This window comes from Podarcis vaucheri, assembly GCF_965113315.1.
Source record: "Podarcis vaucheri genome assembly, chromosome: 12".
NCBI lineage: Eukaryota > Metazoa > Chordata > Lepidosauria > Squamata > Lacertidae > Podarcis > Podarcis vaucheri.
In genome coordinates this window covers 44774008-44790317 of record NC_138750.1, presented here as the reverse complement: position 1 = coordinate 44790317, position 16310 = coordinate 44774008, and the positions used below count along the sequence as shown (strand labels likewise).

Below are 16310 nucleotides of genomic sequence, written 5' to 3'. Positions count from 1 at the left end.
GCACACATACACATCTGGCTGCCAATAATCCTCATTCTAAGCACTGTTCAATCACTTTTGTTACGTGCATAGATTCATCCTATCAAGCAAAACTGTTCATAGACCAAACTGAGGTAATATATATTTTCATCAGAAAGATTAAATGAAATCATCTGGGCAAAATGTTCAGGATGGAAAATTACATCCTTCCAGGGGCCAGAAATGAGAGCACGATCATGTCAACAACGTACAAGATTAGTCCAGGCTATATAAATAAAATCACACCATGAACAAGAATGCTTAGTATGGATTGGATTAGAGCCAGGACCTCTCACTTAAATGAAGTGTGCAATTGACCACCATCAGCATTTTGAAATTATCACATTTGTGTCAATTTCATTAAAGGTCAGAGGATGTTCTAACGCAGTCCATCAAAAGGTGTAGAAAGTGTGTTTTTATGACCTGCTAAATAATACTCTAAGACTGGAGAGCTCTATCCATGGAAGCAAGAAGGTCAAACAAAGAGAGGAATGATTAATACAAGATGCATTTGTTACATTAGTTATTTTGCCTTTCCTCAGTTGAGCTCAAGGTGGCACACAGAGAATTCTCAGGTGTTCTAGTCCAACTGCTGACTGGATCCTCGTGTGCCTTCAGATCATTCTGTATCTTAAGGTTTTGTATAAATTAAAAAATTGTCCAGCAGCACCTTAGAGATCAACTAAGTTTGTTCTGGGTATAAACTTTCGTGTGCATGCACACTTCTTCAGATACCAGATGGACTTCCATTTCATGTGGCTCAATGTGGTGCCTTCCATGATTCTAGATTCAGGTAGGTAGTCGTGTTGGTCTGACGCACTTGAAATATATATATATATATATATATATAAATTGTCCAGTAGCACCTTAGAGATCAGCGAAGTTTGTTCTGCGTATAAGTATCTGAAGAAGTGTGCATGCACACAAAAGCTTATACCCAGAACAAACTTAGTTGATCTATAAGGTGGCACTGGACAATTTTTTTATTTATTTTGACTGCGTCAGACCAACACAGGTACCTACCTGAATCTTAAGGTTTTGTATACAACATGGGAAGCTGAGTCAGAACACTGGTCCATCCATCTAGCTCAGCACTGTCTACAATGAGTGGCAATGGCTCTCTCCCAGGACCACGTGGACTTGCCAGGATTGAACTCAGGACCTTCTGTGTGCAAGGCAGAGGCTCTACTAGTGAGCTAAGAATAAAAAAGAGCCTGCTGGATCAAGTCCATCTAGTCCAGCATCCTTTTCAACCAGATGCCTATGGGAAACCCACAAGCAGGAATTGAGCACTCTCTTCTCCTGTGGTTTCCATGATCTGGTATTTGGAGGCATTACTGCCTCTAGCGATCCATCACGACTAGTAGCCATCAATAGCCATCTCCTCCATGAATTTGTCCAATCCATTTTTTAAAAGCCATCGCTGCCTCCGGTGGGAGTGAGTGCCATAGTTTAACTACGCACTGCAGCCTTTTCCCAGAATGACAACAGGAGATGGAAGACTTGAAAACGAGCTGTCTCTATCTTGAGCTGTCACTCTTTTTGCATCGAGGTCATTTTGCACAAACTGCTTTCCACATTAAAAGAAAGAAAGAAATAAAAAAGTGATGGAAAACACTGCACTGAAACCTAGAGGTGGGTTCCATTTACTTAACCAGGATCGAAACACTTTTAAGGTCCTGCATTAGCAGAAGGGAGTGACAGTGGGGTGGGGGAGAGAGAAAGCATTTGTTCCAAAGTGCTTGTTTCCATTTTTGTCTGAGCACAACCTGTATTTTCAGCATTTGTCCCTTAAAATAATCTCTGCCTTTCCTTTTGTTCAAAATTTTGTTGCTGGCAGACGGCTGCCAGAGCGGAGTTGCTTTGTGTCTTCTGCCAAACACACACACACACACACACACAAACACACCCCTTCCAGGACGATTTGTCCCAGTTCTAAAGCGCATGGACAGTTGGCCACAGGGAAGCGCAACTGCAGCGGCACCATTTTCTGAAGTGGTGACAAAGCTATCCACAGGGTGGAATTAGTTTCACGAGACTTTCCGCAAATGCTCCCGAGAAAAGACCACCCTCTTTGGACAGAACACACACAGCTGACTTCACTGGTATGAAACTAATTTAAAAGGAACGTCTGCGCCCTAAAAGGGGGCAACATATAAAGGCTGAGTTTGGGTTGAATCTACCTGTACTGAGGTAAAATATGTACTGAGAAGAAGACACCCAGTGTGGCTGGGACAACCCAGTCAGATGGGTGGGGCGCAAATATTATTATTATTATATAATAATAATAATAATAATAATAAGAAGAAGAAGAAGAAGAAGAAGGGTTTCTTTCTTTACTTCAATATGGTTCCCCAAGCAATTTCTCTCTTTCTCTTATCTACCCATTCTACTCCTGTAACATTTTTTTAAAGCTCACTATGCAAAATGCACTAACTGATTAATGGCATTGATCAAGTATTAATTTAAAAGAGGAACCTCTGAAGCTGATTCAGATACTTCAGCTGGCGCAGAATTCAGTGGCCAGGTTGCTCATGGTAGAAGGACGGTCTGAGCACGCAACACCAATCCTGGCCTGACCGCACTGGTTGCTTTGCATACAGAAGATCTCAGGATTCAACCCCCTGCATTACAGGCAAGGATGGGGGTGTCTTCTGCCTGCAACCCATGGAGAGCATCTGCCAATCAGTTTAGACGATACTGAGTTTGATGGACCAACGGAATAAGACAGCTGTTCATACCATCCTACATTCCTCAGTTCTTATTTCCCCGTCCTCCAAGCTTTTGACAAGCCAACTCAAGAAAATCCAATCTCCGACTGGACATCCTCTGCATCACAATCTTACTGAGATACTCACCTAGAACCACCAACAGACTGGTCGCATAATAAGCAAAGAAACTCACTTATTTAGAGATGCATTGGATCTTTCCAAAGTCTCTCTCTGTCCTGTTCTGATTAAGGGCTAGACACAAAGAGGGTATTATTAGCAAAAACAACCACTGGTTGTCAAGGCTGGAAGTGGTCACAAGCAGAACAAATTAATAGTTGCTCTTAACATAATCAAGGCTGTTGGAAAGCTAAACTGAGACTTTGGCTTGGCTTTGCACATGTCTAAGAAAACCTGGGAAGTGGGGATCTTACCGTCCTTCTGAAGCATGAGTATTAGCCAAACTCGAGAAGTCTTTATGGTAACTGGGACCCAGTTGCCTCCCCTGGATGGCATGCCTAGCTTCATTGTCATTCAGGTAGCTTTTAGCTACTGTCTTCTTGCTGCCAACACTGGCTCCAGAGCTTGTCGGGAACCCATTCACAGTTCTATGACCAACTCTCCTATCTGTGATCTCTTGCTGGAATCCATCAGTTCTGTTCTCAAATGAATTGGTGGGGGCTTTAGACAATTTGTATCCATGGGAAATCAGGAGATCTTCTACGCTGAACATGTTGCACTGGCTTCATTCACCTTGGTACCCCTGGAAGGTCTCTCGAACTGGGCCCATCACTAAAAAAAAAGAGAATGCAAGGGACTTGTGTGAGTATAGAAAGGCATATTGATCCAACTCCAAAGCAGACAACCAGCCCAAATTTATATATACATATATAAAAGATCTAACTGCATGCAGAGAGATTTCATTAAATCGCCATTAAATCTATATTAATTTATAGAATTCTGTTAACATAAAGTGTGCTTTACCATCTTTATTTGGTTACTTCTTGCAATCTCCATGCTAGGTACGCTGCTACTGTTACATACTTAGGGAATTGAGGCTGAGTGCCAATGAATTGTGATCCCTGAATTTCTGTACTTGTCTACCAAGTCTATGACTGAGGTGGGATTTTAATCCAGAGCATCTGGAAAGATCTTTCATGGCAAAGAGATAAAAGTTGTCTTGAATGGTCTTGGACTAGTATAAAAGGCTGAGATTTTATACATTTTGTAGCTCTTCCTTATGCATAATGTAAGAACACTGGTAGCACATTTCAAAGGCAAAAGCCCAGCAATGATACACTTGAATAACTCAAGAGTCGACCACATCAAATGCCTCTGCTAGCATGACCAACTTGAAGGTCCATGCATAAGTCATGTGTCTTTCCTGGCTGCATGTGGCTGGGTCTACCCACTTGTTTTGCTGTGCTGTTTCCTGAATCCTCTGCAGCTCTGGGGAAAAAATTACCAAATGCCTAGATGCCCACTTGAACTTCATAGACACCCAGGTTCATAGCATTTCTCAGCCCTGAAATAAGCCAACAATACAAAAAGAAAAAAGGAAAGACAGGACTTTGGAAATTCAAAGACCACAAAGCCAACTCCAATGTTACTTTCCCCGCAGCTGCTTTCTAAAAGGAGATTTACGTGTGCATGGGCATCCCTTAGCTATTGCACCTGGAAATGAAACGTCCTTTGCAAAAAGATGCCACTGAGGCAATGCCAGACACCTGGTAGGCTTTGCCTAGAGAAGGGGTAGGCAACCTAAGAACCGTGGGCCAGATGCAGCCCAATTGCCTTCTAAATCCGGCCCGCAGACGGTCCAGGAATCAGCGTGTTTTGACATGAGTAGAATGTGCGCTTTTATTTAAAACGCATCTTATTTGCAGGGACGCGGACTTATAAAAAATATTGGGGGCCCCCGGGAAAGCTCATGAATAATAAATAAGCTCATGAATATGCAAATAAAGTGGCGCCGCCTCCTCGTGAGCGAATAGGGGAGAGCGTGCTGCGCCTATTAATCAGCTCCAAAGGAAATTGGGTGGAGCTTTTGCTCGGGAGGGAGAGCAGGAGGCATGCAGCCCGACCCTCCCTGTGCATTTTGGGCTGGGGGAGGGGCAGCGATGGCGCTCTGCTGGAGGGGCGCCGGAGATTATTGGGGGGGCAGAGCCCCCCCAAACGAATTTTTGAGGGGGCTCGGGCCCCCTCAAGCCCCATGGAGTCAGCGCCTATGGTTATTTGTGGGGCATAGGAATTCGTTCATTTCCCCAAAAAAATATAGTCCGGCCCCCCACATGGTCTGAGGGACGGTGGACTGGCCCACGGCTGGAAAAGGTTGCTGACCCCTGGCCTAGAGAGTCTGATCTATGATGGCCATTTCACCATGCTGGACATCACAGCCATTTGGTGATAGAGCCTCAGCGCCTAGGGCTTGCCGATTGAAAGGTCGGCGGTTCGAATCCCCGCGGCGGGGTGCGCTCCCGCTGCTCGGTCCCAGCGCCTGCCAACCTAGCAGTTCGAAAGCACCCCCGGGGGCAAGTAGATAAATAGGTACCGCTTACCAGCGGGAAGGTAAACGGCGTTCCGTGTGCGGCTCTGGCTCGCCAGAGCAGCGTTGTCACGCTGGCCACGTGACCCGGAAGTGTCTCCGGACAGCGCTGGCCCCCGGCCAATAAATGTGAGATGGGCGCACAAACCCCAGAGTCTGGCAAGACTGGCCCGTTTGGGCAGGGGTACCTTTACCTTTACCTTTACCTATGCATCCTAAAGGGGAAAACGTATGTGGGGAATGAGGACAAAACTGCAAAGATTAACATCTCCTTCATGTCTGAATTCACAGGTGTTTTACACAGCCTTTGCTGGCTGAAACTGATGGGAATTGCAGTCCATAACATCTGGAGGGAACCAGGTTAGCAAAGACTGGTCTAACAGTTACGTTTGTCACACAAGGTTTATTGAACAGTGGATTTAAACACACACAAATGCAGAATCAACTTTTGTGGTTTAATGGCATGACCATCTTTGCTTTGAAAAGGATCACTCCCACCATCTGGTTGAGTGTTTCCAAAACCTGGGTCTCCAGCTGCTTTTGGACTACAATTCCCATCATCCCTGACCACTGGTCTTGCTAGCTAGGGATGATGGGAATTGTAGTCCAAAAACAGCTGGAGTCCCAAGTTTGGGAAGTACTAATCTAATCCAGAGACAGGAAGCCATCTTCATTCCAAGGGCCACATTCCTTTCTGGGCAACCTTTGTGGGGCCACATGTCAGAACAGGTGGGGCCAGAGACAAAAGTGCGTAGAGCAACAAATGGAAAACTCCACTCTTTTCACATTAGGGTACTTTCGACACTCCCTTCTCTGTACTCCATCCAGGCAAAGAAGTTGCGTTATTTGAATTCAAGAATATGTGCCAGCCAAGCAAAAATATCCGAGGAGGCTGTAAAACAGGGACTGTCCAGGAGGCAGCCTGGAGAGAGGGGCTATGGCTAAGGAGAGGCCTGAGGACCAGCTAGAGAGACCTGGAGGGATAAGCTGAACTAGTCCAAGTAGTCCTCGGAGGCACAGCAGAAGTTTGAAAGCAGCCAAATCCACACAGGAGCAAGTCATTGTCAGTTTCAGCAGACGCTGCAAATGCAAGGAGTTCCATTCTTGAAGGGAGGTGGCAAAGAGAAGGAAGAACTGCCAATTCTGGAGTAGTCTTCTAACAGATGGGGAGGTTGGTTCAGGGCAACTTGCAATTATTTCTCCATCCCTAATTGTTTTTTCAAGCATAAACACCTGGGACTGTGCGAGGAACTCATAAGTACAGAACATGGACGAACAGCTGGCTGCTAGAACAATTCGCCCTCCAAGAGGAAGATCCACTTTGAGCACCGTAAAACAACAGCATGGTGTTGACAGGTCACAGGTGCAAGGAAGAAATGTGCTTTTCCTGGTGGTATATAAATTAACAGGAATGGTTGTGTGTGCAGTGTCCATTTTCTGGCCATTGACACACTGTTGCCTGGGCAGAAAATAGGATCTAAGAAGCTCTTGAGAGACCCCAAGAATTGGCAGTGGAAGTAAATCATTAGCGGCAAAATTGCAAGGTGATGAAAACCATCCCAGGATAACCATGCAGACTTTCAAGAAACCTGGCTAGCTAGTGGCGAAGGGTGATAAACAAATACTTTTTGAAAGACACAAACTAGTCAAAGATAGTCTCTTTGGGAGCAGGATTCTCATCTTGGAAGCTGGAAATGGTACCTTGGGTTTCATATTGCCAAGGGGAAAGAGGTCACCCCAGTGTGAAGAACAAACAGACCCAAACTTGAGCTGTTAATATAAACTTAAGAACTGATGTAGTAAAGCAGCTAAATCTCACTTCTGCCCCTAATTCAGTGGATGACCTTAGGCAAACCATTCTCTCTCAGCCTCCCCACCTGCAGCATAGGGACCCACTTTATAGGGATACTGTGAGGATAATTTATGCAAAGCACCCTGATTAGTGCTGTATAAATAAGTATAGCATCACCATCATTTTTGCAGCTCACCACAAGAAACCATTGGGAACTGTAGTTCAGTGGGAATGCAGAGATTTCTCTGTTAGATACCTTAAACTCCCTGAATTATGTTCCCCAGGATTCTTAGGGAAGGGATGGAACCAGGGATATGTGAAGGTTTATGTTGGAAATAGAGAACTGAAATATGTGCTGAAATGGAATTCAATGAGAAGGGCTACAGAGCACATGCTTGGCATGCAGAAGTTCCCAACTTAATCATGGGCAAATCTGGGTACAGCTAGGAAAGACTCACTGCCTAAACCCCTGGAGAGCTGCTGCCAGTCAGTGCAGACAATATGGAGATAGATGGACTAATGGGCTGCGTCAGCATAGCTCTTAACTTACATTTGCACACAAGAAAAACAGAGACAGCAGAAAAGGAAGTAAGAACTTTATTTTTAAAATGTCATTCTTTGTGTTAGGTTCTGAAATAACAAAAATACAACGATGACGATTATGATGATTACATTTGTTAGTCATTTATCTTGCTCAAGGCTACCCAAAATGACTTACAACCAATAAGATCACTTGCAGTCTTATAATCTGCTATGTGTTTTGTAATTGAGCTTGGCAGGCATGTTATTTGCTTTCATTGTCCTCTCTCTCTCCACCCCACTCTGTCTCTTTTTCCATAGAGTAGAACTATATGGAAACTAAATATTATACAATGTCCCTGTACATCCCCCCCTTCCCTAAGCCATAGTTAGTATGAGCAATACAAGTAAACTGTGGCCATTGTATCAGATATTCAACCTTTTATTCCCTCCCTACTCCCCCAGATTGGTTATATTGATCCCAAATCTAGCTACATCATTTACAAATAAATATAATTGCATCATGGATCTCTATATTATACAGCAAGCTGGTTCTGGCTCATACTGCTATGTAGCCATTCTCTAAACATGGAAGGTACACGGGAAAGATCCCTCAGTGAAGGTGTTGCCTGACTCAACACACATTCACAAACCCAATAGCAGGGACAGTATGAGTGTGTGCTAATACCTGGCTGAATTCCTACTCTGGTCTGAAATGCCAAAGCCGCAGGGGGGTGATTGCAGTATCAGTACTTTTAGATGTGTATTGCTGGCTTTGGAAGTTCATGAAATGAAAAAAACAAGCCCTGTCAAAAATGTCTTTCTCCCCCAGCCTGCCCCAGTGGAGCTCTGTAGTTCTAAACGCTGTGGAATTAAGCCTGAACATGAGATGAGAAACACACAAATACACAGGATAAGAAACAATGAAACAAGTAACAGGCAACCCAGACTCATGCATTTCTGATCTGATTCCCAAGTCCATCTGGCTAGACTTCAATCTCTTAAATATTTGCAGAACTCTGTATTGGCACAAGAACTCTTGTCTTGCACATGCCCAACAGGTCCTTTGTGCTCCAGAAAATGATATTCAAAGTGTTAAACAGGAAACTTGTTCATCGCCTCCCAAATGACACGGAAAGGCAACTCGTTTGCAGCTCTCCAAATGATGGTGAAACAAAAGGATTGTTTGAACTGTGTCAAAGCTACGAGAGAAGATTATCTTTTTGAACAGTGGACTGTTTGCTAATGGTCAGTGGACTTTTCTAGAGCCAGCAGCAGATGTTCTGCTCAATCGCTTTTGCTAGCCAGAAAGCCTTGCTCGAGTAAGTATTTATGGCAGGAGGTAATTTTTGTGGCACACCACATACATACGGGTGGAGGCTAGAAGAGTTGGAATGTTTCTCTGGCAAGGGAGATATGAGCTAGCGGGAAGGAACCATACACATTATGGTTTGCTTCTGGAGAACTGAACTGATGCTGCATTCAAAATTAGTACCATCAGTCTGCTTGCCTGCCTGCTCTCCTACTCAACCTTTTTGAAAACAAGCAGCTATCACAAAAATGTCCACAATCACCGCTACTCTCTCTTCAAACAGAAATAAATCCGATGTCGCTAAAACTTCCTACAGTTTACAGAAGCAGGGAGCAGCACATGGAAACAATGTGATCTCATTTGCTCCCTTTATACCATTTGACATAGATTCCCCACCCTCAAATGGTGTGATTATTATTATTTTTTTGCAAGTGTTTTCTGCAGCATCTCTTCATAACCATGATGGATTTATCTTGGCCCATGTGCACATCATTCTGCTGCATTCATTGTTCTGCAATGCTTCCCCAGTGTATAACACAGCAAAAGTGGGGCAAAAATAAACAAAACCCCTAATTTTTGTGGTATGAAAAATTACAGGATTTCAACATGAAGCTATAGGACATGCAACGATTAGGAATAATTTGTATGCCTGCCCCAAAAGCTTTACAAACACAAACTGTATTGAAAGCAGTATTGCCTTGATACCATCCTGTGAGAAAATTTGTTTTTTTTTAATTAATTTTTAATTTGCAAATTTAACAAAGAAAAAAAAGACCATATAAAAAGGATGCAGTAACTGTCAGTACATCCATTAAATATATCAATTAATGTAAGGCCTCCAAATGTCCACATAGATATCCACATGAATTTGATGTCTATAGGAAATAACGTTCACATGTAGCCAGGGCAATGAGATCCTCAGATCATTGTATGACAGTAGATATTTATCCTTCCAGGCTCAAAGTCTCCTAGCAACTTTAAGGGCTTTTGTTGTCCTGCTGCTAATCCCCATTTTATAGGAATGACATTTCAAAGTACATGAACATCTGTAAACCTTTAGGATTTCGCCAATACACAATTGATACGGATGAGTTCAGACCAAAAAGAATATGTCACTGGACAAGCCCACATCATATGCCTCAAAGAGGCATTTTCAGTTTTACACCTCCCACCTCTGTCTCCACATTGGTTGTGGAGTCCAATATACCCAAAACATTAAATTTTGCTGGACCAATCTCAAATCTAAAGGAACATTCCATACAAATTATAAAGCCTCTTTCCATTGTTTAAGCTGTACTAAACATTCTAATTCACTATTCTACACCTCTCTTAAGGTCTTGAACTTCTACCTTACAAAGATCCACTAAGCCTTTATTGACAGCAGTTATGGGGTTAGCTTTCTGTAACACGTATAACTGCCCCAAAACCACCACGGATGCAAATCATCATGAATACACAATAAAAAGGACATCTGGAGGGGCTGATAATTATAATCTCAAGCAGGCAATGTAGTGCGCATTAAAAGCAAATGCCCACTGATCAGCAACCAAAGCCAGAAAACGAACAGTGTGGACCCCGGGTCTTTCCCATCAGAAACTGGCTGAGATTGAATGTGCAGCCTTTCTAATCTGATGCAAGAGTTAAAAAGGCTGGGAAAACATTGTACCTTCCTGGGGCTCCTTTGTTTTGTTTGCCAATGACATCACAGATTTCGGAGCCGATTTCGCTTCCTCAGGATGCTGGCTATCTCCCCAGAGTTTCCGACTTGTCAAACTTTAAGCCAGAGCAGTTTTGTGGAAACATGAGCCAGACCCTCTTTAGCTATCTCCAAGCTACACTGGACATGCTTATATTTTAAAAAGGACTTCCTCACCCAGCCGTTGCAGAAAAGAGAGGAAGCAATGAGATCACCCTCATCCTACTGATTTCCCCCCCTTCTCCTGCAACTCACTAAGATGACTTGTTTCAAAGAGGAGGAATCACTCTCATGCCTTCCCCCGGATTAAGGCCATAATGAGGGCTAAGAGGAATGTCACTTGATGCAGAAGTGCTACAGGCAAGCACTCAGCTCAGGCCGTTCTCCTAAGTTCCTATCTCTCTAATAAGTGAGCAAAAAGAAGAAAAAGATGCCTGGAGGGGAATGTCAAAGGAAACAACACGTCGTTCTCCGGTGCCAAATTTCCTTGCCTGCCTGTTCATCTCAACACATTGCTGTTTCTCTCAAGGCAGTTTTCGCACAACAAAAAATGTCTGAACATTTATTATCTGAATCAAGCCTGGTGGGGAACCTGTAGCCCAGGCATAGGCAAACTTGGCCCTCCAGATGTTTTGGGACTAAAACTCCCATCATCCCTAGGTAACAGGACCAGTGGTCAGGGATGATGGGAAGTGTAGTCCCAAAGCAGCTGGAGGGCCGAGTTTGCCTATGCCTGCTGTTAGCCCACCAGACAGTGATGGACTCCAGGTTCCACTACCCCCGACCACTGGCTATGCTGGCTGGGCTGATGGGAGCTGGGAGTTCAGCAATGTCTGTAAAGCCACACATTCACACAATCTAAATGGAAGTCGCTAATCCACAGAAGAGATTTCAGGGGGCAGGGGAAGGGGACAATGTGTAACACATATCTATACAAAAATATTTAGTACAGTGGTACCTCAAGTTACATACGCTTCAGGTTACAGATGTTTCAGGTTACAGACTCCGCTAACCCAGAAATAGTACCTTGGGTTAAGAACTTTGCTTCAGGATGAGAACAGAAATTGCACAGTGGCGCAGCGGCAGCAGCAGGAGGCCCCATTAGCTAACGTGGTACCTCAGGTTAAGAACAGTTTCAGGTTAAGAACGGACCTCCAGAACGAATTAAGTTCTTAACCCAAGGTATCACTATATTGTGTACATATACAGCAGCAACAACAGACATCAGTGTGTTGTCAGGGACAAGAGCAGAGATGTTAGGGTAGATGCTGGATGCTCCTGGGTGGTGTTCTTCCGACCCACAATGCTACAAATAATGGAATTGCCTATATTTTGAGAACTGAAAGAGCACAGCCTTTATAATTTGGCATTTTGAGACCCTCAGATTCTACTTTAGAAAAAAAAATATGGCCCAAATCCAGGTAAAAGTTAGTCATATTTGTCTCACAGAGGTCAATATGACAAGTTAGCAGTGACTAATTGCAGTCTCATCATCAATGAAACTTCAGCATGACTTTTTTTTAATTTAATGGATTTTGTCTACCTAGACATTGTGCCTCATCTTTTACTTTCCTCCATGCATACACACACTTCCTCCATTGTGTGTAAAGCGACACACAAGAGAGTATGAAGATAACAACCTGTATAATGCCCCTTGGCAGAAGACGTGGGAGGTGGTAATCTATTTAACCTAAGTTTTGGTGTAAAGGAAACTTCAAAATAATGTTTTTAAAAGTTGTATATGTAATCCTGGGCTCCTTTGGAAGGGCCGTATATAAATTTAATAAATAAATAAAATTACATCTTGTTTATGGACTTAATTTATTTTTTTCTGAGAAAAGGCAAACAAAACAAATGTGCTTGTACTCTCCAGAACGATAGAACAACACTTTTAATTTATTAGGCACCACCCGCGGATGTTCCTTGCTGATGTGCCCCTGGAGTTGCATAAATAACTGAAAATATAATAAAAACAATGCAACATCTATCCCCCCAAGCCCCGCCCTCTCGTTTTTTCACGGATAACAAAAATATTATTTAAAGGATGGGGGTGGAGGAGAAGACGTGGGAGAAAAACAAAACACACATTCAGTTGTGGCCAGAAGTACAATCTAACAACAAAAGGAACACAGTTTGAGGCGGGGGGGGGGTGTCTCCTTAAAGAAAAAGCAAAAAAGCCATGGCCTATGGTTGTTGCAATGATGAATGAGGTGCTACAAACACACACACACACACACACAGAGAGAGAGAGAGAGAGAGAGAGAGAGAGAGAGAGAGAGAGAGAGAGAGAGGGTAGTAACAAGCACAGTCAGACGAAGTCAACCTGAGGTGAACAGTGGATTCTTGAGTAGATGGGTGGTGCTGAATCACAGATAGCCATCAGGACACTGCCCTGGCAGAGACCAGCTCGCAGCTGCCAAGATAACTACTGAAGCTCCTTTGATGGTGGTAAAGAAAGCACATCAGTCTCGAACATTACAGAACATGGTGGGGGGGAGGGGTCCCTCCATCTTTCTTTCTTTTATCCCTGGATTCCATGCTCTTTTTAAAACAAAAACAAAAACCCCACCTTCTGTACAACAGTCAATATTCAAGAACTCTCTCCTGCCAAGCACCAAATGTCTATTTAATTACATTTAACTTTAAAGTCATTTCAGCTTTTAAAGCAAAGTTTCATTCCACAAGTTGCCCTGTCTTCCCAGAGGCCTTTAACCAGTGCTTTTTTTCTGGGGGGATGCATACCCCTAAACATTTTGTGAATCTAAGTTTGGCCTCATTGTGGGGCAGTATTTCAATAGTAGGAAAATGAGAGCAGTGGCGTAGCGTGGGTTGTCAGCACCCAGGGCAAGGCAAGTAATTTGCGCCCCCTAACCCTAACCCCCAGATATTGCGCCCGGTGCGGCCGGCCCCCCCTGCACCCCCCACGCTACGCTACTGAATGAGAGTACCCCCTAAACATTTTTTAACAAAAAAAGCACTGCCTATAACCATGTGTTCTATGGATGTTGAATACTTAATAAAACTATGCCAGCTTGATTCAAAAGTAGACTTTATTGTCTGTTTGGCTCTCTTGGACATGGGCTGTCAGTTTCTCCCTTAATGTTAAGTCCCAGCATCTCAAATCTCAAACAGGTCTGCATTTAGAGTCATGCAATAGTAAGCCATGCAACAGTCATGAGGTGAGCAATAAGACCCATCAGGAAGAGAGAGAAAACCAAGGGCTTTATCAATGGTGTGATGTAGTGGTTAGAGTGTCAGAATAGGAACTTGGAGACCAGGGTTCAAATCTCCACTCACCCACAAAGCTCATTGGATGACTTAGGGCAAGTCTCGGTCTCTCAACCCAAGCTACCTCACATGGTTCTTGCGAGGATATAATGGATAAATATGAGATTTTAAAGGAAATCAAGAGTTCCTGAGCAGATATCCTTTTGGAAATCCTTCAGCAGTTCTACCCAACACTGATACTCCTCCTCTCCTTGAAATATTTCAATTCCAGCTAGCCATTGCAAGAATTCAGTAATTAAGAAACATTGCTCATTTCCTCCTCCCTCCCAATCCCTTCTCCTTTTATGCCATGTATTTTATATTGTAAGCATGAGAACAGGACTGCCATATTATTCACATTTGTAAGCCAAGCATTCCAGACGCTGCAGAGATGGCACAGTTCACACAAGGAAAGTAGCGCCAAATCTTTGGCTCTGCCTCCTTGCAAAGCTGGACCTTTTCCCAGTTGTTGCATATCCAGTTCAGACGTTGGCTTTGTTTCATTATCTTCATAATAATCCCTGCCTTGAGTAATTGCCTGTTAAGAAAAGTAAGGCTGGTGACAGAGTTGTGTACATGTGGGTTTTTAAGAGTTTCACAAGAGTGTTGTGAACTTCACAACAGAAAGATGTGGCTTGTGTGGTGTGAACACTCATTTTGTTTTTTCCTGCTGGTAAAACAGGTTCTCATATTGCTTTTAAAACCTGCAAAAAACAGTTTGGCCATTGCTCTGCCCATTTTGGTCTCTGACATTTAGACCCCACCTTTTCCCCCAAGGAGCTCAAGGTGGCATGCAGGGTTCTCTCCCTCCACATTTACCGTATTTTTCGCCCCATAGGACGCACTTTTTTCCCTCCAAAAATGAAGGGGAAATGTGTGTGCGTCCTATGGGGCAAATGCAGGCTTTCGCTGAAGCCTGGAGAGCGAGAGGCATCGGTGCGCACCGACCCCTCTCGCTCTCCAGGCTTCAGGAAGCTATCCGGCGGGAGTTCCCGCGGGCTCACAAGGCTTGCGGACAGCAGCCTGCAGCCCCGGCGAGTGTCCGCAAGCCTTGCGCGCCCGGCAGGAGGGCTCCCCGTGTTTCGGGCGAGTGTCTGCAAGCCTCGTGCGCCCGGCTTGGGGCGGCAGCCTGCAGCCCGAAGCACGCGGAGCCGTCCGGAGGGTGCCCCGGGCAGGTGTGCGCAAGGCTTAGGGCGGCAGCCGCGGCGGGGGGGGGAATAACTTCTTTTTATTCATTCCCCCCCCCACAAAAAAACGAGGTGCGTCCTATGGGCCGGTGCGCCCTATAGGACGAAAAATACGGTAATCCCCACAACAACCTGTAAAGTAGGCGGAGAGGCAGTGACTGGCCCAAGGTCACCCCAAGAGCTTGGGGATTTGAACCCTGATCTCCCAGCTCCTAGTCTGTCACTCTAACCACTCCACCACACTGGCTCCCACCAAAATTTGTGCTTGCGCAACAGAATGATCTCCTCCTCTCTATCCTCTGTGCATCCCCCTAAATCATCTTTCCCTGCACCCCTGAGGCTCATCTTTCTCGACAGCCTTCTCCTTCCTTGCTCATCCCTCTATATCGTCTCATTCATTAAACCTATCAAAGTACAGGGAATGGACCTCTTTCCCTGCTCGAAGAATCAACTCAAGAAAGAATTTCAGACAGAAACATTTTATTACTTCTGATCCACCTCTACCAGTTCTGAAAACAAAAGAACAGCAGCATCAAAATAAATTCTGCTGGTTTTTAATGACACCTAGCATTGGACGAAGAAGTCCTCCAAAGAGAACATGCCAAGTTTGTTCTTGGTGGTGGAGGGGGGGAGGGAGAAAAAGAGCAGGGAGGCTTAAGCAGTGCTCACTGGCATTCCAGAGAGATGTCACAGCCTCCTTTACTTATTTGGGATGGCAGAGTGTGCATTTCCTCCAGGCACAACTCCTATTTCGCAGTCTTCAATGAACACGTTTGAGGTGTATGTTGGTGTGGAAATATAGTGTCAATACCTCCCACCCACCCCAAGAAAATCCACTAACCCAAATAGGCTATTCTTTCATATTGATTACAGTTGCCACCTAACTTGTAAGATCTTGGGAATTACGAGGAAGACTTTATCAAACCATCCCTCTCCCCCGCCTCCCCCCAAAATAATCCTTCGCATGAACTGCTACAAGGTCACAATACCTGCATTTGGTCATTGAGTGAGAAGAAATGTTTTAACGAAGAATCTATCAAGGCGTTTGTATGACAAGCAACACGGGTGTCAGGGGATGATTAGCTGCTTGTGCTTATAATTGTGCCCCTTCAGAGTTTGTGCGGCCCCACAAACCTCTGTGTGTGACAGAGCTCCTCAGACATGTCTGCTCTAGTCACTAGTAGCGTCTGACAGTGGCTGCCTACGGAAGCGCTTCCAGCAAAGAAGTTCCTTAACGGAAACGCGTCTCCTGGACTCACGACGTGG

At 44.4% G+C, this 16310-nt stretch overlaps 1 protein-coding gene and 1 long non-coding RNA gene across 5 annotated transcripts in view; one reads left to right on the top strand and one right to left on the bottom strand.

Moving 5' to 3' along the window:
• Positions 1–16310, top strand: part of LOC309515731 — a 606047-nt gene that overhangs the window by 132062 nt on the left and 457675 nt on the right. The window lies entirely within an intron of this gene.
• Positions 1–16310, bottom strand: part of JCAD (junctional cadherin 5 associated) — a 76000-nt gene that overhangs the window by 10237 nt on the left and 49453 nt on the right. For all 4 annotated transcript variants that reach the window (XM_082193741.1, XM_082193740.1, XM_082193742.1 and 1 more), the window contains one exon: positions 3161–3518. In XM_082193741.1, coding sequence (XP_082049867.1) covers positions 3161–3459 — 299 coding nt within the window. In that variant the 5' untranslated portion in view covers positions 3460–3518. The remainder of the gene's footprint in view (positions 1–3160; positions 3519–16310) is intronic.